At 38.8% G+C, this 26,022-nt stretch overlaps 1 protein-coding gene across 2 annotated transcripts in view; it reads right to left on the bottom strand.

Moving 5' to 3' along the window:
• Nucleotides 1-487: 487 nt before the first annotated feature.
• Nucleotides 488-26,022, bottom strand: part of LOC150078644 (protein-L-histidine N-pros-methyltransferase) — a 392,865-nt gene continuing 367,330 nt past the window's right edge. For both annotated transcript variants that reach the window (XM_090382514.1, XM_090382515.1), the window contains exons 4-6: nucleotides 20,992-21,201; nucleotides 6,185-6,369; nucleotides 488-1,023 (exon numbers count right to left, since the gene is read on the bottom strand). In XM_090382514.1, the coding sequence (XP_090238640.1) occupies nucleotides 791-1,023; nucleotides 6,185-6,369; nucleotides 20,992-21,201 (628 nt within the window). In that variant the 3' untranslated portion in view covers nucleotides 488-790. The remainder of the gene's footprint in view (nucleotides 1,024-6,184; nucleotides 6,370-20,991; nucleotides 21,202-26,022) is intronic.

Below are 26,022 nucleotides of genomic sequence, written 5' to 3' on the forward strand. Positions count from 1 at the left end.
ATTATTTTTTTCTTCAGAAAATACCTTGATTTGTTTCCTATATGTCAAAATGAATTTGGCAAAGGTAAAGAAAGCCAACATGTTCTGAGAACCATGGCAAACTATAGGACCAATTGGCTTGCCACTACCACAGTTTCTCCCTGCATCCTCGGTGAAAACACTCATGACCAATAATCTGCTTTTAATAATGAGAAAAAACTAATCATTACATCATCTGCCACGCCTATGTGTCAATCAATATATTGTTCTCGACTTCTACTGCCGCTACTGATAACATGCACCATCTGTTTACCGAGAATGCAGGGAGAAACTAGTTTCCAATTTGACATCAAATCAAGGTATTTGCTCAATTCTTGTACCTTGGATTTTCTGAAAAGTTTTAATTTTTAGAAAATGCAAAATGTAATCCAGTTAATATACTATTATTCTTGTTATTAAATTGCATACTTCCTAATGTTGTGTACATTTAAATTTAGATATGCATTGGGAAGGCAGCACATTTTACTTCAAAAGGTTTGTTGTTATTTTCTTTAAGCAACTACACACTTCTTTTATCACTGATTTCATTATCTTTATGCTACTCAGTCCTCTGCATTTTGGGCTGAGGAATAAGCCATATTTTTATACAGTTTACCACTGTGTAGATGTCTCATAAATATTATTAGAAAATAAATTGTTTTTACAAAAGTTCATCTTATTTAAGGAATAATCCAAGGCAGATCTTCAACAGTCCTTTGAGGTTTTAGGAAGACTAAGATGCAGATATAGAAACTGCTACAGTTTGGGACTTTCATGAACTTCCGTGACTGTCTTCTCTCTTTTTAGTCTTCAGCACCATTACAAGATCATCTAGCCAGTAAAATGACTGATCAATATCTCCTTCGCACAGATATGGTACCCGGGACCAGCGAATCACTTCAAATCCAGCTTTCTCCAAGACGTGTTTGGAAAAACTGCTCACCTGTGCCTCAAATGTAGAGCCCTCTACTGGCAACTTTTCACATGGTTGATGGCCAGATTTTCCTGGAGAAGAGAGGAAAAAAAAAAAAAAAAACAGAAAAGGCCTCAAAATCTATTTTAAATGGTTATATCTTTTTAAAATTTCCCATTGGCATTCATAAGGTTCCACTGTGGAATATAATGTATGACAGTGTATTAAAGTGTTATTACCTTTATATTTTGCAAAAAATTGTGTACTGTTATTTATTATATAATTGCGACTTATATTACTAAATTACTTTTTGCAATATCTTTTATCTACTGTAGTACGTTACCACCAATTGTACAGTGTTCCAGTTTGTACAAAAGGACACGTGGGTCTGTGCTAGAACACAAATGGTAGTAAATATGAAAGATATCCAAGTGAGGATACTGCACGTACATCATTATATGGTTACTGCATGTACATCATTTCTACTACCCAAGCAGTATGAATGCATCATCTAATTATATCTCATATTGTGACTACCTTCACGAGTGGCGGAGGTATTGCACTGTTTTGAATAAGGTCTGGAGGCCTCATTTCAAGAAGGATGTAGAGCTGCTGGAACGAGTACAGAGAAGGGCAACAAGATTAGTGAATGGAACAAAGGGGTGCTCTTACGAAGAAAGGCTTAAGTTTTGCAAATTACAGTGTCTGGAGACTAGGCACCAGCAAGGTGATCTGATAGAGGTGTATAAAGCCTTGAATGGTTTGAGCATGCTCAATGCTGATGGGATTCTTCCTCTAGCTCAGAATAATCACCTGAGAGGGCATAAATTCAAATTGAGGAAAGACAGATGTAGGATAGATGTGCGGAAATTTGCCTTTAGCCAGCGGGTGGTTGGTTGGTGGAACAGACTTCCATCCCTTGTAGTGGAGGTTGATAGCCTAAATAAGTTTAAGGCTCAGCTGGACAGGTATTTTGAACGAACAGAGGGGTGAAGTGGAAGTGCGTTTTTTTTTTTTTTTTTTGGCTGATGCTGCATAAGCTTGCTTTCTTGCATCAAATGCCTCTACTAATGCTAATGCTAAAGTAACGCTTCACCAGTGGAGAAGACTAATGTTACTTATTCTGGGCTGATACCATCACCCAGATGGCACCGTTTTGAAGGTTTTTGGCTTATTCATTGGTGGGTGGGCAGGTACTTTGTTGTTGCAATAGTGACAACCTAGTTATGAAGTTATTATTATTATTATTAATGACCATATGGTACAAGGAAGCCTAAGGCTTATGCTGCACTAGCCAAAAAAAAAAAAAATTCCCAAGTTACCCCCTGAGAGGGAGAGAGAGAAGTAGAAAGGAATCACCAAGAAAGCGAAGAATGATGATATCCAGCTCAGGACCCTGGGTTTGCCAAGCCCATACTCACCAGATGTGAGCCCCCGGGGTTTATTTATGAATGAAGTATAAGTGGGTGGTGGTATCTACTGAGAATAAGTAACATTAGTCTTCTCTACTGGTGAAACGTTACTTATTCAATACCTTGGCCACTCATTGTGAAGGTAGTCACAATATGAAGGTAGCACAAATGATGAATTCATATACTATCTGGGAGTAGAAATGATGTACATGCAGTAACTATGCATAAACCAACTCTTTCATACCCTTAGACATTCAGTTAAGAAATATTTTTAGAATGGTGATCCTGTTGGAAAAAGCTTGTTCATGAAAGAGGCCAACAGAGCCTGACAAGACTTTTGCAAGGTGACAGAAGGGCTACAGTCAGCCAAATACAACCCAACCCAGTACAAAGTGGTAACCAAAGAAGCACTTAAGAATGCACAACTCATCATCTTGTTGCAAATGGGATATAACAGCCAAGAACCAAATCAGGTTCCACTCCTGTCAGCAAAAAACAAGGAGGTACAAAATGGGCTCAGGATCACTAATACTGAAGGATTGGAAAAACTGCCTGCTCTGATGTGGATATAACAAAGCATACGACTGCTGATCCCGTTGTTCCACATGATGGGAGGAACAGATTATGGCAAAAAACAGAATGAGTCTATGGACCCATCTTGCCAGGTATCAATAATATAGGCTGGAATAATAATGTGGAGAGTGTTTTAGCGATGTATATTCCTACCATCTCACCCCAGAAATACTATTAGAGTGATATTTGGAAGCCACAGATTATCTGGAAATTTTTTTGACTAGGTATATCCCTTCATGTCTGCTGAGTATTCGTCTCCAAATGGACTCTTCCAATTGGATAATGCACCATATCCCAAGGACAGAATTATATAGAACCAGCTCCAGGAATAGAGTGAATTCACACTGCTCCCCCCCCCCAGTCATCAGATCAATCCAGGTAAGCACCTACAAGATGAGGATGGAACAAGCTCTTTAGAGTAGATCCATAAATGTCCAATTTGCAAGAACTGTGGAAGTAACAAAGCCAACAAGGACCAACACCCCTGGAACTATTAGATAGGTTCAGGGCTTTTTTCTGCTGGAACTACATTTTGGAAGTAAAAAAATTAAATAAATAAAAAATTTATTTTTAAATAAAAATTATTTATTATTAATAATGCCTTTGGCACATTGTGCATTAGTGGAGAGAAGTTGGATGCACAGCCTGACTTTGTGACTCATCTATTGAAGCGTTTGCAATCAGAATGCTTAATTGTAAAACGATGGCATATTCAGGGTCAACACGATAACATACTTTACTGTGAAAATCTTTATAAAAAGATTTTGAATAATACACTATTAAAACTAGTTTTATTAATTAGTTTTGTCCAATTTACTATACTTTTGTAATTTTAAATGTCAAATTAGTGCTTATGACATCATTTTTAAAAGCATTACTGAGAATGCACACTGTTTATTTTGTATGGGCAATACTATTGAAGTATCAAATAAAGGAAAACTTTATTAAACACACTGAAACAAAGAAGTTAAAGTGCAGGATGAGCAGAAAAAGTAACAAGGGGCCAAAATTATAAAATAATTATTTTTATGAGATCTCAGAAAAAAAAAAATCATTCAGACTAACTGTTTAAGACTTTGTAAAAACTTGCTAAATTTGAAACTTTGGTGCATTTGGCACTGTGGTTTTCTAAAAACAAACTTCCCATGGGGGGAGGGGTACTCCCTCAGTATTCTGGAAGTTTATATTTTACAGAAAATGCTCTGGGTAGGTGTAAGGGCCACTCTGTGTAGAATGGTAAAGAAATTTTTAAAATTTCTTTACCATTTTAAAAACTTACACATTTTAAAATATGTAATGTTTTAATGTTTTTTAAAATGTGCGATGCATTGGTAGAGTTAAGTTAGATGCACAGCTTGACTGTGTGACTCATCTATTGAAGTGTTTGCCAACAATGCTCAATTATAAAACAATGGCAAGAAATTATAAGAAATATGATAATACTAATACATTACATATTTTAAAAACTGAAAGCTGCAGATATATTGTCAGTCAAGAGTGAAGTTGTCAGTAGAATTTCATTTGCTGGTCGGTAGGGTTTATAGTCTGTCTCAACAGTTGCAATTCAGGAGAATTTGTCAGCTTTCCTAAGCCCAGACTCTGTTGGGGGAGGGTGGAATGCAGGCCTGGTAAGGCTGTTTATCTGAGGACTCATGCTGGCTCTTTGATGCCTCTGTTATGGCAGCCTGACCACCAGCATGACCACCCTGCTATGGCAGCCTTTTTTTGTAATCGTACATGTTGAGCATAGCCTCTTTCTGTATGTAGCTTTCAGTAACTTGGGTTTGCTACTTAGTGCACTGATCTCACATTATGGAGGCACTTTACCACAAGTTTCCCCGGTATTGCATTACTCTAAATAAACCCATTTAATTGGTTTATTTAGATTATTAGTAATGCTGATCAGTGTAATACTGGATTCACATTCAGGGCAACTCAAATGGTGAAGTACCTCCACAATATGAGATTGATGCACTAAAAAGCAAATACAGTTTACTTTAACCTTTGTATACAGTACAGCAATTGGAAAACAAGACTGATGTTATGAGACGAGTGCTGGTGCTGCCATCTACTAGAAGTAAACATGAAATTAAAGTGTTATTGCTCCTTGAGTATTGCATTCAAGGTCAGTGTAAATTGCTGCCATTTCAGAATGTAGTGTGAACTGAACTGCACATCTTTTCGATAGAACAGAGAAAACATCAATTTTTGTGTTTGACTGGACAAAAGTGCCATGGAAAATTTCAAATGATGAAGCAAGAATTGTCTGTCTCATGCACATGTGTTTGAGTGGCATAAATGTTTCACCCATGGAAGATGACGAGAACATCTATGCCCATCAAAAATGGTTCGAATGCTAGAGTTGATTGAAAAAGTGCAGGAAATCATCACCAATGACCGATGTGCAACATTCCAAATTATTTCAGAAGATCTGTGCATTAATAAGGAAACATTTGACATATAATAACCAAGGATTTGAAGAAAATGAAGGTCTGTGTGTGGTTTGTTCCACATTAGCAAGGGAATTGTGCACAAAGTTTGTGCCCAATGGCCAAAGTGTTACTGCTGCCTACTATACGGATGTTTATTGCAGAGAATCTGTTGTATGCAGCCTCAATATGGAGAAGACAGCAGTTAGTTCCTCTTGCACAATACACCAAGCCACAGGTTGGCAAAAATACCAAGCCACAGGTTGCACAATACACCAAGCCACAGGCTAGCCAAAAACTGTTTGGCAGTTTTTGGCTAGCAGAAAGGTCTGCATACTGTTGCACCCACCAAAGGTGTTATTTTAATGATGTTGACACCATTCAAAGAGCTGTGATGAGAACATTAAACGGTACACCAGTCACAGCCTTCCACCAGTTATTCCAGTCGCTTCATGATTGTTGCGTGCAGTGTGGCGGATGTGGGAGGAAGTCACTTTGAATAAACTAAAGTTAGTTTATTCATATATGGGATCATTATTTTTTTTTCTAGTATCAATCTCATTTTCCAATTTCTGCATTGTGTATATACAGCTACGAATAATAAATGCTGGATTATTCATGGTACATAATTTTGAACTTCATAACTATACCAAAAATAAGACAAATATCACAAAATGATTCGATTAATTTTGCCTTGCACAGAAATTTTGATAGCTACCTTTTCTGTCAATAAAGTTTGGAAATATGTGTTAGAATGCTGATAAGTAATTGGAAAACAGCGATTTTTATCTAGTTTTTTTCCTCCACAGCACAATAAATATTTTAACTAAAATGATTACCTGTTTCAACATACTGGCTAATGGGCAGAACTATTGCTATCACAAGTCTACTGCTATTTGGTCTCATCTTTTTTCTTATTTGTGATAACAGAGAAAGGGGATAATCACATCGATCAAGGAGGTTTAAGCAGCTAACAACATCAAATTGAAGTGGCAGTGTCTCCCAGTTATCTAGGTCAAGGACTCTACAGAAATTAAAATAATCATTCATTAGTGACAGAAAATATTTACATAGCTTACCTGCTCATAATTTTAAAATGCATTAATACCTTACAATCGATAACCAAGCCCCAATGAAACATTTAATTGGACAACAGAGAGCTTCACCTGAGAACCAGAAGTGGTCATAAAACTTTCATATGCTACATCTTGGAAGTGATACTCTTAATCCAAAAATGCCACAGAATATTTTTGCTTTATTTTTTTAAGCTTTCAACCTGTTAGATTTTCATATATCATTTATTTAAACTCTGTACAACTTGAGAATTGTGACTGATGCCTTAATAGCAATATTTATTTCATAGCTGGCTTGGAAAATCATGATGCCCAGTGCAAAGTGTGTGCAGGGCCTCTTATGATTCAAATATTTTTCATTGAAAATTTTATTGGTAGGTAAAAAAAAATGCAATCTCACAGTATTATTTTTAGATAGTGCTGAGCCTCATACAATTATGCCATTGAAATTGCTTAGCTGGCTCTGATTCCTTCTATGTCATCCTCTGCTTGTACAAGCAGGGCTGGCCGACCGGGCTAGCCGAGTGGGTAAAGTACCTGCCCGGCAACCCAAAGGTCGCGGGTTCGATTCCCGCCTCGGGCTTGGATCAGAGTACTGCAAAAACCTTGGGAGGTGCAATATGGCCACAGAAGCCGATGCGCCAACAACTACCAAATCAAAAAAAAAAAAAAAAAAAAAAGCAGGGCTGGAATGAACCAGAACTCTGTTCCGGTTTGTCACACACTGGTAATGTCACACATGTACCTGATTATTAAAAATAAGATTAGCATTAGCAGAGGCATACGATGCAAGAAAGCAAGCTTATGCACAGCATCAGCCAAAAAAAAAAAATACCTTTAACACCCCACCATTCATCCCAAATGCCTGCCCAGCTCAGCCTTAAATTTATTTAGGCTATCAACGTCCACAACAAAAGATGAAAATCTGTTCCACCAATCAACTACCCGCTAGCTAAAGGCAAATTCCCGCACATCTATTCTACAACTGTCTTTCCTCAATTTGAATCTATGCCCCCTCAAGTTCTTAACCTGAGCAAGAGGAAGAATCCCATGAGCATTCAGCTTGCTCATCCCATTCAAGGCCTTATACACCTCAATCAGATCACCTCGCAGGTGCCTACTCTCCAGGTATATTATTATTATTATTATTTATAGTATATTATTTATTAATGAGCATTTCATTTTGTAAAATTTCCATTTCAGAAATTACAAAAGTAGAGAATGTGATATCTCATTTCAAGAGCTTGGTATTCAACACATTTGTAAAATGATGGACAAGAGAGAGGAGACAGTCGGCCCTGTGATGTGGAAAAATTTAATTCTGCTAACAAATTTAAAAATTTGTTGGGCCTGAAAGTTTTTATTATATTTCATTTGCAAGAAGTGTCTGCTTTTTTTATATTCTATATATTATCTTTGTTAAACACAGTATAATGATTTTAATCAAATTTCCTCAAGGTTTGTTACATTAACTCAGCATCCATAGTTTAGAAGGGGGCTTGAAGCCAAAGACAGGGTGATCCATTTTTTAAATGGCAACTTTTTATGGCTCAATATGTGATTTGAAGCTTACTGGCATTAGCTGTTCTGGTGCCATCTTAGATTTTTAAACGTATAGTGGATTTGCCTTTTCATGTGGTGATTCTATATAATTTCGGGTGATGTTAAATAATTTTAAGCTTTAGATAACAGCAGTAGTCTCAAAGTTAAACATAAGCCCTAAAAAGTTGAATATTTGGCCTCAATCTTTAGTGGGAGCAAAAATGATCCCCACGATCAAAGGTGAATGCAGTATGATGTACAAATACTGTATTCTTCCAGTGATGCACAGTTTAATGATATTTTTCTTTCTCAAGCAATAGTGAACAAGGGCCACTGTAGTGGAGTTGTTAAAAGTGAGGGTGAAGTAATATATGTATTTGAGTTGACTACAGTTCAAGCCTGTGTGTTGCTAAATATGGTAATGTTCTTGTATTCTCCATATTTGTGAACTCCACTGATCCTGTGCAGCTGTCCCAAAAAAAAATCAACAGACAACTTTGACATAACAAAAAAAAAACCCTGGAAATATTAAGAAAGCAGTTTCGCATTAGTATCAACAAATTGTCTTCCATTCCAGAAAGGGTGACACTTCTCTCTTTCTAAGATGCTTGCAGTAAATATTTTGTCCTTTAAATTTTTCTGGCTGCACAAAAGTAGTTTAAACTGCACAGCCAATACAATAGTCTTAATTCTCACATCAGAACAAATGACTTTGCAAGGAGTTTTCTGGTACTGCACTACTCAAAACAGAAGCCCTTGCAAAATGGTCCATCACATAAGCTGGCAATCGTCTCTAGTGGCAATGTACAGACGAACAATCGGGGAGTTGCTTGCTGTGAGCTGACATAGTATATGAAATTGGAGTTTTCAAAGTTGTAATATGGCTAAAGTAATCAGTTTTGTTGCTTGAGGCCACCTGCTATCTGATGAGGGAGTGATTAGAAATTAAACAATCAGTAGCAGCCTCATCTTTTAAGCAAATAGTCAAACTTTCGGCAAGGCAATCTCCTTGAAAGCAGTACAATACCTGGGCAACTCATTACAAAGACAAATTTATTCTGCTGTGAGAATTAAGACCATTGCTTTATCAATGCAGCTTAAATCCTGCCATCTGGAGAAGCAGATGTAAGAACAAGGTAGTCCTGCAAAAATCTCATGATGTCTGAGGCCATACAGCTTTAACTATTACAGTCGAAACTCTTTATAGTGACCTTCTTTTTAACGTCCTATGTGGTTTGTCCTGGCCTTTTTCTCATTAACCTAATGCTGTTTTGTGAACAATCGACATAACGACTGTTTTCTCACTCCCCTGGGAGAGGTTGTTATATGTATAGAGCTTTGACTGTATAACTTTGAAATTCTCTGTTGTAACTTAGTGCAAACTGCATACCCTCAGTGCACATCAGGTTTCTGGGAGCATCGGCAAGAGGAGTCTGTCAGCAGCACGTTCTGATGATGGGTATCGGTAAGATACCCAAAACATCACTTTAATGTATAGTAATGTAGGCGAACAGCCTAATAAACTATATTATTAACTTCACGTGGTATTAATATAATAATAACCTTAGTGCGAACTACCCCAACAAATTACAACTATGTGGCTGGTTACACAGTGCTTGCATCAGCTGGTGACTTTGATGGTGCTTTAAGACAGCTAACAGTAGTGAAAAATTAAAATTCCCAGTGTGGGCACATACAGCTGGAAAAAATTCCACACAACCAAGGTTCTTTTTGCCACCACTATAGTCATACAGCTTGTCAATGCATGACTAAAGCAGGGAAAAAAATAACAGGCAGCTCAAAGGTGCTGGCTTCGCACCCACTCTGTACTAATGCTATGTAAGAGAAGGCATGATCTTGACTCTGTTGTTTTTCTCTCTGCTGTACTTAAAATAATGGCAACAATAAAACTTAGTGATTATTATGTGCAAGAAATTGATCTCCACAGTAAATCATTAAAAGCAAAACATTTTCCGACATTTGCTGTGATCATGTTTATTATCATTTGTTCTTATTGTTTAACAAATACTATAAGTTTTCTGTTTATACACAGGGGCAACCACATAAAGTCAAAGGCATTCACAAGATAGAGAGAATACAAGAACATCACGATCATGTGAGCATGACCAACAGTCACTCAAATGCAATGATACTTGTTGTTTGGTTACAGTGAATTATTATTTACATTTTAGCCATTATCACTATTTTCTAGTCAATATTATTATTATTATCATTCATATGGTGCAAGGAAGCCTGAGGCTTATGCTGCACCAGCTAAAAAAAGTTTTGAGTTACCCTGAGAGAGAGAGAGAGAGAGAGAGAGAGAGAGAGTCAAAAGTAGAAGGGAATGATGATATCCAGCTCAGGACCCTGGGTGTGCCAAGCCCATAATCATCAGATGCAAACCCCTGGGGTCAATATAAATACCTACAGATGTAAATAAATCGTTGTTGGTCCTTGATATTCATTGAAATGTGCTTTTCAAAAAATGCTCATTCACTAGGTACACATCTCTGAAAATCTGGAAAACTTTAAAATCAGGCACCTCTTCAATCCTGAGGGTTTTGGATTTTAAAGGGTTTACTGTACATCTACAGTACTATACAAATGATGGCATGCTTTGGAATTACTTGAGAAGGAAAAGTCAACATCACATTTTTAGCATGTTTTATTGGTCTATGGCTTTTACTGGTTTTTTTTTTTGGGGGGGGGGACAAAAATTGCATTCCCCCAAACAAAAATGTTTGAATCCAACATTGGATCGATGGGTTTGCCAAACCAAGGATTTGTTATCAATGGGTTCTGCTGATGTTTTTGTAGTAGGATTTTAGGAGCATTGGCAACTAAAAACCATATTGTTCTGTGTATTGTCTGTAAATTAACTGTTCTGAGGTTGATTTTCTGTTTGCTGGATGAAAAACCATGCTACTGTTGCCTGAGACCAACTAACTCAGCAATGACGTGAAAAAAGACCCCAAAAAATTATTCACATCATTGACAGGACTGAAACTCATGTCTTTTCCACTTGGTGGGGGGGGGGAGGATGCTGATTCTACCAACTGTGCTACCCATGAGGGCAGATTCCATGACTGGATCCCTCTTCACCACACAGTAAGTCTTAGGTCTAATTTTGATTTCTCCCAAATTTGGAACAAGACCTGTTTCAAAATTTCAGGATCTTGTTTGGGATATTTTTAGGATCCTCTGTACTAAATTTAACTGTGAAAGGAATCTCCCCCCCCCCATCACTTCCCTTGGAAAGAATGGCAAAAAAAATGCATGCTGCTGGAACAAAAATGTTTGAATCCAACAATGGATCAATGGGCTTGCTAAACCTAGGATTTCTTATCAATGGGTTCTGCTGACTCCCTCCCCCCATGGGAGGCTTTAAGTCTACTGATTACTACCAAATTTGGAACAAGAACTTAGATATTTTCAACATTTCAGGATTTTTTTTTTGGATATTCTTAGGCGTCTCTGTACTAAAGTTCACTGTGAAAGGAATCCCCCCCTCCCTTGTCTTGGAAATAACAGCTATAAAAAATCCACATAAAGGATATTATATATATATAAAGCATGACTGGCATTATGGTCCCTGAGGATGACACTTTAAAGGGTGACATATGTATAGTATTATCTTTCCTGGCAGCATGTAAAAGGTGAAACTGAATATGGTTTCCAGCAGTAATACACCATCAACTGGCAGAAAAGAAAACTTTTTGTTTGGTATATGGACCTCCCCATCTGTTAACAACGATTCCCCGTTATAACAACTTGCGCGTCATAAAGAGCCGACTCCTGTATTTTGTACGCTAATTACGAAACCTTGTCACTCCGGGTAAGTATCATAAACAGCTGCATCTGTTAATGGAGGAATGCGCAACAACGTCCACTGGGGCAGTTAGAAGATATTAACTGCCCTCTCTACAGTCGCAAGATGCCAATCATGTGACTGGGTAGCGTTCGGTTATGAGATATTACCAAAGCGGAGGGAGAAGTTAACGATAATGAGTGACCAGGTAGTTGGCGTGCACCTGGGATGGAGGGTGCAGTTCATTGTGTCGATGACCAGCGAACCATGCACGGCATGTGTTGACCGGCTTCATTACTGCGGGGATGCGGTAATGGGCGCGTCATACGGCTTTATGGCGCGTGCATGGCTGCAACTCGTAATGGGAATTAAGTTGGCCGCTTATGTCGTTGACTACCGACACTATGGAGAGCCGTCATTTGCCGCTAGCACGGTGTCGGCAGAGGATACGGGTATTAAATCGTAATTTCAGAATTGACTTACAGCGCATTACTTTAGGCCGCAAGTAGCGGCTCGCTGTGTTCGGCAAATATTGAAATGGAAGTTGGGGCAGCGCGTGCCAGATTAGGCGGGAGGTTGTAAATTTTCTCGCCACAGTGGGCCGACCGAGATTCTTGTCTCGCGACACAAGGTAATCTTACCGCCTCAGTAGCCTCGCTATTTCTAGAATGCAGACTAATGCTCCTTCTGGCCGCTGCCCGTGCGCGATAACCGTCCAGGCTCCTTTCTCTTTTATTGTCTCGCGAGAGTGGCCAGAGGAATTCGGCCTCGTGCACGCTGGCAATCATCTCTCGCGTCGCTGAACTCAGACACAACTCGCCACCTGTAAGTCGAGAGGAGTGATACCGCTGATTGACACCCGGCCCGTACACCGATCATCAAGAAAAAATTTATCGCCATCAACAACGCTCACCAGTATGGAAGATTACTATCGGTTACGTTGCGAAAAAGTGTAAAAACTTGTTAATTTTTTTTAGTCGGATTTTCTCGTTAGGAGGCGTAACGAACAAGCTGGAAGAAAGTGATAAAACATCGCCATGATTAATAGTAATTCTGGGAAAATGAACAGACAGGAGTTTTTAGAGCAGCCTGCTCTGTTTCCTAGCAACGTAAATACAGACAACGTATTTCGGAGCATACCCCCCCCCCTAAAAAAATAATAAATATTCTGTTTGTACGCCGGTACAATGACATGGATCACAGGAGTTCACCACTAGTCATTTGACAATAATCATATTTAGTGGTCACGTTAATTCGAACCACGGCCAACCCAAACACGAATTCTAGACTTCTGCGTTAACTACCGATTCAAAAAATGGTAAATACCTCATTGTTCGAGCCCAGCCAATATTCAGAAAACGCATCTATCAATTGAATATTTATCAGGTCGTTTTCTGCCCTCAAGCAGGTTCAGGGCTCCACTGACGCCATGCTTCTCTATCCTGTGCTTCCCTCTTCTCATCCAATTCATCAGGTCCTATAAAGTTCCCTTGTCTTCTTCTTAGTTCTTTTACTAACGTTCTCCTACTTTCCTTAATACTTCGTTACTCACTCTGTCCACCCATTTTACCCTTTCCATTCTCATGCACACCCACATCTCGAAAACTTCTAGCCGTCTGATCTCTCTTCCCAGTGTCCATGTCTCTGAGCCATATTTATTATCAGGTAATGGGGTAAAAAACAAAAATCCAACCCATGAGAGATGCTGTGTGCATATCCACTGGCAATTTATAATCTGTTTAATTAGAAGAATAGATTTCCAATAAATACGAAAAGCAAAGAACTAAGTCCTTAAGCCAATGCTATACCGAGACATACGTGGCATTCCTTTCAATAGTTATTGCCAACGCCTCAGAAAATGGTTATGTACCTACCATTGAGCAATCAATCACAAAATGTAAAATGACAATATGTACGAGGCTACATAATACAATTTATTCATTACAGTCTTCAACCTTTCATATAAATTTGGAGACTTAAAGGGTTTTGGCGCCCTACCCTTTCAAAAATTGAAAAAAGTTTTTCGGTTCAAAATTAAATATAATTTAAATTTAATAAACAAGTAATATTGATTATTACTTGGCAGGATTGTTAATGACAGTAAAGTACACTACTGCAACAGGATCTGGAAAAGTTAACAAGATGGGCTGAGAGGTGGCAACTGAAATTTAACATTGACAAATGTAAATATGGGCAGCAGTATCCCCAGAGTAACGTTGTGGGTGGTGGTACTACACTCAGGGTAATGGAGAATAAAAATGACTTGGGGGTAATTGTCAGTCAGATATAAAGTTTTCTGAGCAGTGCAGACAGGCTGCAAGAGTAGCTCATGGTATCTTGTCAATGATATACAAGAATTTTACTAGCAGGGATAAGGAGGTGATTGTCCCCTTATATAAGGCAATGGTGAAGCCAAACCTGGAGTACAAGGTGTGGCCTGAAGGAGCATTAGTTTGCAGTCTAGAAACAGCGGGGCTACAGAGGCGGTAAGATTACCTTGCATCGCAAGACAAGATCTGGAGGCCTCATTTTCGGAAGGATGTGGAGCTTCTGGAGTGAGGACAGAGAAGGGCAACGAGATTGGTGAGTGGAACAAAGGGCTGCTGTTACCAAGAAAGGCTTCAATTCTGCAAATTGCAGCGTCCGGAGATTAGGCACCTGCAAGGTGATCTAATTGAGGTATATAAGGCCTTGAATGGTTTGAGCAAGCTCAATGCTGAAGAGATTCTTCCTCTTGCTCAGATTACTCACCTGAGGGGCATAAATTCAAACTGAGGAAAGACAGTTGTAGAATAGATGTGCAGAAGTTTGCCTTTAGCCAGCGGGTAGTTGATTGCTGGAACAAACTTCCATCTGTTGTTAGTGGAGGTCAACAACTTAAGGCAGAACTAGACAAAGAAAATCATGATGATTAAAGCCCCATCAGGGGCTCACATCTGGTGAGTATGGGCTTGGCACACACAGGGTCCTGAGCTGGATATCATCATCTTCTCTCTCATCATTTCCTCAAAGGGTTTTTATATATGGGAAAGGAGATTCTTTCCATTGTGAGTAATCTACCGTATAAGGAAAGCTTTTAGAGCTGCTTATGAAGCAATTATTAGCAGAGCACTGAAGCCAAAACTTACTTCAAAGAGGAGGAGGAGTTCTCTTTGGGTTTCTTGGAGTGAATGGATGGGTGAAATGGAAAGTCCCCCCCCCCTTTTTGACATGCTATATAAGCTTGCTTTCTGGCATCATATGCCTCTACTAATGCTAAATACTCGTTAAATTATCCCCTTCAAAGATTAACTTTTCGGGCGTCTTAACATCTGAAATCCTTGGCAAAGACATTCAATTGATATGGTTGCCAATCCATCTGTGTCATCGTGGAAAGAAGGTAGGTTTTGATTAACTTCATATTTCAGAAAGCTTCCTTCAGCACTGGCCACTGATGCTGACATTTATAAGAATTCTCATAACCACGAAAAGATTTTCAAATAATAAAAAAAATTAAATTAAAATTTTCTGTTTATACTCCAGGACGACCAAACGGTCAGAGAAGCTCACATGACAGACAGAATACAAGAAACAGCACCGTATTTAGCAGTCACGGGCTTGAACCCCAGTCACTCAAAGTCACCCCAGTCATTCAAAGGTGAGCTGGACTACGGGAGGAGGGAAACGCTTAGATTGTCCATTTCCTTTTCTCTTATTTGTTAATTATTTTTTATTTTCTTCTTACTATTATTATTTTCTTCTTATTTTATATATTTTTTGTTATTTTATTATTATCGTTATTTATTTATTTATTATTATTGTTATTTATTTATTTATTATTATTTTATTTATTTATTATTATTTTATTTATTTATTTTTTTTTTTGGCTGGTGCGGCATAAGCCATATAGGCTTCCTTGCACCATGTGGCCATTGCTAACTGTACTAATACTATTTTCGGTGAGAATGACTGCTTCAAAATGGAGATCATGTTCTATTCACTATTTGTATGCAGAATTTCTAAAAAGATTTGTATGCAGAATTTTTAGAAAGTTGAAAAAGTGAATCCTAAAATTTTCCTTCTCTATCGTTCCAACTTCGTTTTGGTTCATTATAAAATGGGGCGAATTCTTGTTTGCTCAAATTCAGGTTCAATTTCCAATACAATTGCTAACTTATTTTTGAATCGTCTAGAACAGCGTTTCCCAACCTTTTTCAGATAAGGAATACTTTCATATAAGTTACACGAACCACAGGTAGGGAAACACTGGTGTATAAGGCGGTGTTTTCCAATACTCAGATTATCAGGATTAATTGAAGTACAGTACTTACAGTATCCTGGATCCCTATCCACCACAGGATCCAAAGTGATCCATTTCCCAGAAAGCAATAAATTCCTCGGAATTAGGAGGCCAGAGCTGCCCAAACATCCATATTCGCATTTCTGCCAGACTGAATCCTGTCCCTCGCACCACGAGGGGAGCTTCGTGCGTCGACGCAGCTGACCCTCTTGCAGGAGAATCCATTAGCTGACTGATCCTGAGGGTACACCATCAGGGGCTCACATCTGGTGAGTATGGGCTTGGCACACACAGGGTCCTGAGCTGGATATCATCATCTTCTCTCTCATCATCTTGTCTTGGTGATTCCTTTCTCTCCCCCCCCCTCTCTCTCTCTCTGGGGAAACTCAGAAATTTTTTTTTTTGGCTGGTGTAGCAAAAGCCTTAGGCTTCCTTGCACCATATGGCTAATAATAATAATAATCTCTGACGTGTCCAAGTCACCTAGGTCCTAGGCCACGAGAACTTGTTTTTGTGACCTAGATGACCTTTTGTGACAGGACATTGCAAAGACAGCTGGCACTGAAGAAGTGGTGAGAAAATACCACGAGACGTTTTACTCCATAATGTACATATTTACAATTCGTAAATAAATATAATTAAACCAAAGTTATTATCTACATATAACACAGGTAAGCTATGCACCATGCCGCTCAAGGAATATCTAATACGCCACCTTACCAGAAGTATTCGGATACCAATTAATAAGGTATAGACCACACTTGTCTCTAATGATAGCATTTATCTGTTGTGGAGCAATTCGTGTTCATTCCTCCATCAGTGGGGTCGGTTGTTCAGCTGGAGGCGAGGAGTGTATTGGCTGCCCCCTGATCCGGCATTCTAGTTCATCCCAAAGGTGTCTAATCGTATTCACGTCTGGAGTTGTTGGACTTCGATTTCCTCAAAGGGATTTTATATATGGGAGAGGAGAGTCTTTCCATTGTGAGTAATCCACCGTATAAGGAAAGCTTTTAGAGCTGCTTACGAAGCAATTATTAGCAGAGCACTGAAGCCAAAACTTACTTCAAAGAGGAGGAGGAGTTCTCTTTGGGTTTCTTTCTGCAGTTGCCTAGGATCCCTTATTCTTCTCCATAAAATAATAATATATGCCTGGAGGGTTTCATATATTCAGATGAAAAAATGGATAAAGAGGAATACGTGATCGACCCTTAAACAATTTAGAAAGCTGCCAAAACCGCATAAATCTGAAAACTATTGTACATACATCAGCAAAAATAACTACACAAATGAAAATGTACTAATACTAACCACACATACAAGTAGGTGAAGAAGAGAGGCTAAAATATCATGAGAGAATCCTTAAAAAGAGTATGTATAAAGCTTAGTAATCCAAGTAAAAAAGTTACAGCAATTTTAAAAACACAATTGATAATTCCATACCTTACAATAGGTATTTTGCACCTACATTCACGTTTTAGGGATGGATGGGAACACCAGAAGTACAACCAAGTTATAACTGGGAAGCTAAAGTAAACAAGACATTCCTGGCTATGGGATCACAGCAAAACAATTAAGCAAACCCTTGGCCATAATTATGAGAGCATACTTGGATTCAGGGGAGGTTCCCCATAGATTGGAGGTGTGCAAACGGGTCTCTTATTCATAAAAGAGAATCAAAGGTCGACGAATAATTATAGACCTATAAACTTGACTTCTATTTCACAGAAAATAATGGATCCAATGATTAAATAAGTAATGCAGGATCATCTTAACAGGAATGGAATTATAAGGAAATCACAGAATTTGGTTTGTTAAGGGGATCCTGTCTAACCTGATTAGCTAGTGACAAAGGAACTGGAGGCAAATAATAATTTTGACATCGTTTATTCATTAGATTTCAATAAAGCTTTTGACACTGTTCCACACGAAAGACTACCATACAAATTAGAGCAATGCGACGTTACTGCTATAGATAAAAGGATGGTTGAGTGGCAGAGGAAGGGAAGGGGGTTATAAATGCACTTCTTGGACTAACATTATTAGTGAAGACCCTCGGAGTTCAGTGCTGGGCCCCCTTATTGTTTACAATATTAACGATACTGAGGAATGCTTTAATGTCTAAGTTTGATGTGATACAAAGGTTGGCAGGGAGGTTAATGACACGAATCATGGCATATTAAACAAGATTTAGAAAAATTAGGCGGATGGGCTGAGACAATTGAAGTAATCTAGAATCGCATACCAATTAAGTGGTGCCATACAAGGTGGCGGAGAGCGAAAGAACCTAGGAGTAATTGTACAGAGCAATATGAAGTTCTCTGAGCAGTTCAGACAAACTGCAAAACAGCTCAGTCAATGATATACAGAAACTTTGCCAGGAGGGAAAAGGAGGTGATTATCCATAAGACAATGAAAATGCCATATCTTGAGTACTGCATACAGGTATTTGCCAAAGGATGTGAATCTGTTGAAACGGGTACAGAGAAGAGCAACCAGATTAGTCAAGAATACAAAGAGGCACTCTTACCACAGAAGACTTCGATTGTGCAAATTGCACCTCTTGGAATAGGCACTTGTGAAACAATTTGATTGAAGTGTTTTTAAGGCTTTAAATGGATTGAATAAACTTAATGTTGATGGTATTTTAACCTATAAATAGAACGAATGAAAAACTAGTAGCAAAAGTAATGGAATAAATGTTGGAGTGCATGTTTCCTGAAAATGCCATCCAAACATGTGCCAAATTAAGAAGTTCGTAAGAAGACAAGGGATACAAAAGACGGATTTTAAACGAGACATAGAAGGAAAGATATACAACAGTTGTTGTTGTAGTAGGATTTTAGACACATCAGCGACTAAGGCCATATTGCTTCATGTATATTGTCTGTAAATTGAGTGTGGTCTGTGGCTGATTTTTGTTTGCTGGACGAAAAACGCAAGTTTCTGAGCGAAAAAACCATGCTGCCTGCGACCGACTAACTCAGCCATAAAAAAGGCCCATAAAAATTCCTCACGTAATTGACGGAACTCGAACTGAGGTCTTTTCTACCCGGTATGGAGAGAATGGCGATTCTACCAACTGTGCTACCCATGAGGGCAATGAATGAAACTCTTAAAAGCATAGCTAGTATTAAAAATAATTTATAGGTGGAAGCTGTGGAATTGTATAACCGAATTAATATTATAATGAAAATACGTTTAAACTCTTTTAGGACTGGCATGTGGGAATACATTAATTGAAATATATCATAAAATTCAAATTACGAGGGAAGAGGCTTTGCATGGAGTTGTATGAAGTTTCCTTTTAGCCAGCAAATTGTTAATTGCTGGAATCAGTTGAGTCCACGGGTAGTTGAGGCTGATATCTTGGGGAAATTCAGCTGAATAGCAACTGAGATAGTTTTTATTTTATTCATTTTTTGCTAGTGCAGCAAAAGCTTGGGACTTCCTTGCACCACATGGCTAAATACAAATACTGTTTATATATATATCGAGTGCTTCTTTGGGAACTGTGATCAGTATTCAAGATACTGACCAGAGTTTTCTAAGTAGATGAGAAATTTCGCAGGCCACTTGGAATGGCCATTTTTTGATTATACTCAAATGCAGCTGACTTGTAAACTGCAACTCAAATAGAAAAGAATAAACCATTTTGGCTAAAAGATGAGCCGAACTATGCCTGAGAATGCTCACTATTGCAAAAACATTGCAGGTTGCCCTTCATGGCCATAAGTTTAGACTCCCGATACTTGCAGGATTCTAAAACAATTAGTTACAAATGAAAACAGGAAGGCGACTGTACAAAGGAGAGAACTCTTCACAAGAGTTAGGTCGGATTGAGCTGGCTTAACATCGAGATAAGAGCACAAGCTCAATCAGACAGAAGCAGATGCAAAGGAACAGTTGAACTATTATGAAATTAATCGCTACATCTTTCTAAGGAGGAGGATATTTCGATAAAAAATCAGTACAGCTGTTAATATTAAACATTTAAACAATTCTTGCTGTAAATTTTTCAATGCTAAATCTTAAAATACTTTGTAGTGTGTTGTTCTTTTGCATTAAACCTTACATTGTCATAGCTAATTAAAAAAAAAAAAAAAAACCGAAATCTATTGCCATACGCTGATTCCAAACTTCTAAGCGGGAGTGTACATGCAATGATAATTGTTCTTCATCTTGTTTCTCTGATCTCAAAATGTACAATATTATTATTTTATGAAAAACTGAAGATTGTTCAGTCTATGTTGTAGCAGTAGCCTAGGATCTGACTGACTTCTAGCCATCTGGGATTTTTTGATGACGTCCATTACGTTGTGTGTCAAATCTTTCAAGTGACGGGTCTGACTAGTGTTTAGTATATGTTGTCAGCTACGATCTCCTGTTCCCATGGATTTACTCCTAGGTTTGCATACATTGCCCTTGGAGAATTCATCACACAATAAAAACACGCGTGGGTGGTGCCCAGCACAGGACGACTATAAGAAGTTGTGATGGACCGCGTGATGGTCTGATGAATCGATCTTTTTTTCGTCGCTGTAATAAACCTACGTGTTCCGAAACAATATGAGATAATGGACCAGCTTATAGAATATTTCACAGATATGGAATATTTTTATACAAGTCACTGTATCCCCCTGATGCAACTATTCCCCCACACAAATGGGCAGACGAGACAATGTCTGTTTTGGTATCCTTCAAAGGTGGGAACACACCAAAGTGGGCACCACAAGCTTGTCGTTACTGTAGCACCACGTTCTCCTGCAAGCAACATTCCAACCTATCCTTGGAGGTATTCTGTAATCTCGTCGTGAATGTATATTTATGAGATTACGAAGAGGTTATTTCGGATATATATGTTTACATCTCTGCTGTTTCATAGAGGTAAACGTCAAACTTTGTATATACTTACAAAAAAAAACAAATAATGAACGGACTTACTTGAATCCCTTCTTAGTGAGGACTCTCCTCATGACAGGTGAAATTTCTGTCACGTAAACGTCTTGAAAGTAGGGGGCCATAATCTCTGTTACTTTTCCATCTCCAGCTCCCAGATCCAGCAGGGACTGACTTTTCCAGTCAGGGCTAACATCCAACAACTGATGAAACTGCTGCCTGGAGTATACGAACATGGATCCACGGCCTAGAAGACTGTAAGAGAAATTAAAAAATATATATATAAATAAATAAACAAGAGAATGCATGGAATAAAAGCATTTAAACTTCCATAGTGGGCTAGTGACCGTGGGCTAGAACCACGGTCAGCTCAAACACCTGTACTACTCTTTCATTTAACCCCTCGACCACATATCCTGTATTTCAGTACTATGGAAGTTTAAATGCTTTTATTCCAATCTCGTATAATTGCATATATATGAAATTATACGAGATTGGCGACTTTGACAATACCCTGTACATTAATTGTAAATTGGGCTTTATCAAAATAAGTGAGCAAATTAAATAAATATTTTTAAATAAATTCCGTGATCACTGAATTGTGACAACAGTGGCTAGTAGATGATTGTCTAGATGCAAGCAGTAGTTTTCGGCGAAGGAAAGTCCTGATGAAGTCCAGCAAAGTCCTGATGAAGTCCAGCGAAGTCCTGATGAAGTAAAAAGTTCTCCTTAGAGTCTCTCCTGACCAGAAGCAAGCGAAAGTAAAAGGTATGTCGTAGGCAGCTGTAAATCCGTATACAAGTGACAATGGAAAAGGACGTTCCCAAATTTCAGTATTTTTACAAATGCACAGAGGTAATGCTGTAAAATGGAATTCAGCCAGTTCGGCGTTTAGTAACCCATGCCCAGAAATGAGAAATAACGTATATAAGTTTGGAGTAAACCAGCGAGAATTATTTTCCACAGATGCAGAAAGAATATTTGGAATGAGTTTGTAAGTTACCCGAGCCTTAGGGAAGTTATTCCAGTTATCTTGCCCCTGCCGAATCAAAAACTGCCAGCAACGTGACTTTTCAATCTTGGATCAGTGGCCGTGTTAACTGTAAAACTCAAAAATTCAACAGAAGTCCCATGTCATATATAAAACCTAAAATCACGGAAAATAAGTAATAAATCAAGGAGCAAACAACAGTTGAGTACCTGGAGGACTGGGATTGATACAGTTCTGCAGGCCCGACGCATCGTCATACGCATAGACCGCTGGATGGAAGATAGCCTATTCTGCACACTGACTTTACGGGCATGCCAAAACCAGGGGCCAGCGCCATACGTACAAATGGGAGAGAATACAGCTTTATACATGAGATTTCCTCTATTTTTTTTAGGAGAACTGAGCTGGAACATAATAAGAAATGAACATGAATTATGACCACCCCTATGAAAACTGAATGCGACCCGTTGACCACGTGAGATACAAGAGTGTGCAGTTAGTCGACCTACGTAGGCCGCCGTAGCCAAGTGGTCAGGCGCGCGGGTGCATAAGTACACGTGCCTTGAGTGACCTGGGTTCAAGCCCGTGACTGCTGAATATGGTGCTGTTTCTTGTATTCTGTCTATCTTGTGAACTCCTCTGACCGTTTGGTCGTCTCGAAGTATAAACAGAAAATTTATTTATTTTACGTAGCATAGATAAGGTGTCAGTGGTTCAGTAGATAGTAAAATTCCGAGCGTGATGGGTAAAAGGAAGGATTTATCGGACTTTGATAAAGGACAGATTGTAGAAGCTCGACGAGCTGGTGCCTCGGTTTCCCAAACGGATGAACTGGTGGGGTATTCGAAAGCCGCCGTTGTTAAAGTGTACCAGGACTGGCGTCAAAATAGTCAAACAACGACTCAGGGGTGGGCAGAAGGAGCACATGCCCCTCCTTAACCCTAATTTTTTTTTTTAGAACGCCTCCTGCGTTCTAAAAAACTTACTGGTCGCCATGCCCCCCGTTACGACGATACCTGGACACGCCATTGCAACGACCCGACGACTCGTACAGGCGAACAGGCGCAGCACTGTTGAAGAGTTGACTACCCAATAACAACGTGGGTCAACCCGGAACAATATCTGGCATGACCATGCGTCGCACGCATGGGCTATACGACGACCCCTACGGCATCCTCTTCTAACCAAGGTTCATCGACGTAAAAGACTCGCCTGGCGCAAAGAGCATGCAAGTTGGTCGTTAGAAGACTGGAAGAAGGTGTGCTGGTCGGATGAGTCACGTTACTTACTCCACACTTGGATGGTAGTGTACGCATTTGGCGTCAACAACACGAGGCTCTTCATCCATCATGCATGGTATCAAAAGTGCAGGCCGGTGGAGGCGGTTGTATGGTCTGTTTCACTGGCAGGAACTTAGACCCCCGGTGCATGTGGAACAACGTATCAGTGGTCTCCGCTATCGTCAACTGCTTGCTAACTGTGTATACTATGTTACACTTTTTCCCGAATGGCGATGGTATCTTCCAAGATAACAATGTGCTGAGCCATCGGGCACTTGATGTGCAGGAATGGTTTGAGGAAATCAGTTCTGACTTCCAGCATATCGATTGGCCTCCGAATTCCGCCGATATCAATCCCATAGAGCACTTGTGGGACACTATAGAAAGGCATATCAGGCATCTAGATACACCAATCACCTCCATATCTGCATTGCTGACCGTATGACACACAGCTTGGTTGGCCATACCTCCCGAACGCTTCCGACATCTTGTTGAATCAATGCCACTTAGGATAGCTGCACTGAGGGCAAAAGGAGGATAGACGAAGTACTGGGTTGGTGGTCATAATTCAGTGATCACCCAGTGTATAGTGATGTTATTTGGAATATGCATACAGGTATATCTTAGATAATATTAACATAATCAGTAGGTCAAAAATAGTAATATTCAATTGGAACATTAGGGGGGAAAAAGCAAGGGAGAAAGAAAATAAAAGGGAAAAGATGAGTCAGAACATATTTTATTTTATTGTATGTTCATGCTTCATGTATATCTCAGAAAACTGCAAGAGCCTTACTATATACTTCGTGATGAAAAATATGAAGATCAAGTATGGTGGATAGGAATACATGGCCCTTGTGGGTAGCACAGTTGGTAGGAATTCTAAGATATCTGTTATCCAAATAGCAGAAACCTGTGAAGATTGATTATAAAGGTCAAAAATACGATTCCACTTTAATATTCAGTGGTTCGTTTATCGTCGGGAGAGAATCAGTAATTAAATTTATAATTAAATTTAATTATAAACTCTTCTGACCAAATAGGATCAGAAGAGAGTTCAAAAAAGAAAGAAAAAATTCATAAATATTTTACCACATTTTTGACATCAAGATATGGAAGTCGGTACTACTACCACTTGTATCAAAAAGTCTTAATAGACTTCTATGGGTGGGCAAACCTCTTTCCTGTTCCAAAACACTTCACTTAAAAGACAGACCTTGACACGGAATATTCGCTAATTCCATATTTGTATTGTACTTGTTGCACAATGCAAATATGCATCCTCTACTTGAGAAGTGTACGATATAACCGAGTGTGCAGGGGAGCGAGGGTGCAAGAGCACAACCGCATTAAGTGGACCGTGGTTCAACCCCGCATGACTACTAAATGTTATTAATGATTGTATTCAGTTAAAATAATTTTTTAAATTTATTCTAATAAAACGGATTTATTATTATTAAAATTCCCAACCAACTGACTGCCCTGATTTCAGGGGGATCCATACATAATTTTTTTAAAAAACTGTCTCTCAAAAAATGTTGTATACATTTATTCGAAAGCATGCAGGCACAGTATTTGGGTTTAAGATGTACTGCACTTCAACAGCAAAGAATTATCCAAGAAAATAGTGAATAACTGATAGACATATCTAGTTAAATTTATGTCGTACACGTAGGTATATTTATGTTAGATTGTTAACGAGAACACACACAATAATATACAAAATACATATCGTGGCATACGTGAAATCTGGTTGACTTTATCAGGGGTCAACCACCCAGATTTAACGGAAAAAAAATTCTAGGGGTTCTCTGTTTCTGTGATAAACAATATGAAGTATGGCATTAAAATTATATTAATAGGAATTAAAGTTTAAGTTACGTCAGGGGCGTCCCCCCCCCTCGATGGCACCAGGTCAAATTACGTGAAATATCACTAGAGTCGGAAACGAAGAGCAACCACAACAACGTCAACAATAGGGTGAAACATAAATAAAATAAAATAAAACAGACTGACCATTGTACCACAGATTGTTAGAAGGCCGCAAGGCTTAACAATGGCCGAGGAATCACTGTATTTCGAACATTAAACAAATGGATATCAGCCGACCTGGCTGATATCCTAATCTATAGTTCCCTTGTACTACTCGCTAAACTTTTTTTTTTTAACGATATTAATTGTGTAATGATCAGACAGAATAATCTGACACAATAAACTGATAGATTCAGACAGAATTATAACCAGACAGATTTTGCCAGGTGATTCTCCATATATTCATTATGCATTGAAACGGAGGACCACCATCACAAACCTGCTAGCCACCACCATCAACACCATTCTAGAAGCTCTTCAAGAGGGCTGAGTGCAACTGATGACCATATCCTTCTGCAGTTATGTGAGGAAGCATACCATACCAAAGACGATGTTCTTGAATTGATAAAGTCGCACCTTATGACAATGGTTCTTCACCTGATCGTGGAATGAAAAATCCATCACACGGACAGTTAAGGTTGGTGTTCCTCTGAGCTGAGTCCGATTTGGGCTCCTCTTTACTGTCGAAATCCATCCATTCCTATGCCAGCAAACTGGTTTCATTAGCTACGCAATGAAATCAGTATTTTGAAATCATTATATACGTTCAACCTGACCTGGAAATCCATGAACTCCCATCCCATTAGACACCAAGCACAGAGATAATGGAGGTATTTTGAGTCAAAATTCAGCTTCAAATATCACGTTGCAGACATCCTCAACAGGGTCTGTAGATCTAGGTGGCTATCTTACCAAGCAACACCTACATGTCAC

This window comes from Mastigoproctus giganteus, chromosome 10, assembly GCF_048544385.1.
Source record: "Mastigoproctus giganteus isolate SK-2022 chromosome 10, ASM4854438v1, whole genome shotgun sequence".
NCBI lineage: Eukaryota > Metazoa > Arthropoda > Arachnida > Uropygi > Thelyphonidae > Mastigoproctus > Mastigoproctus giganteus.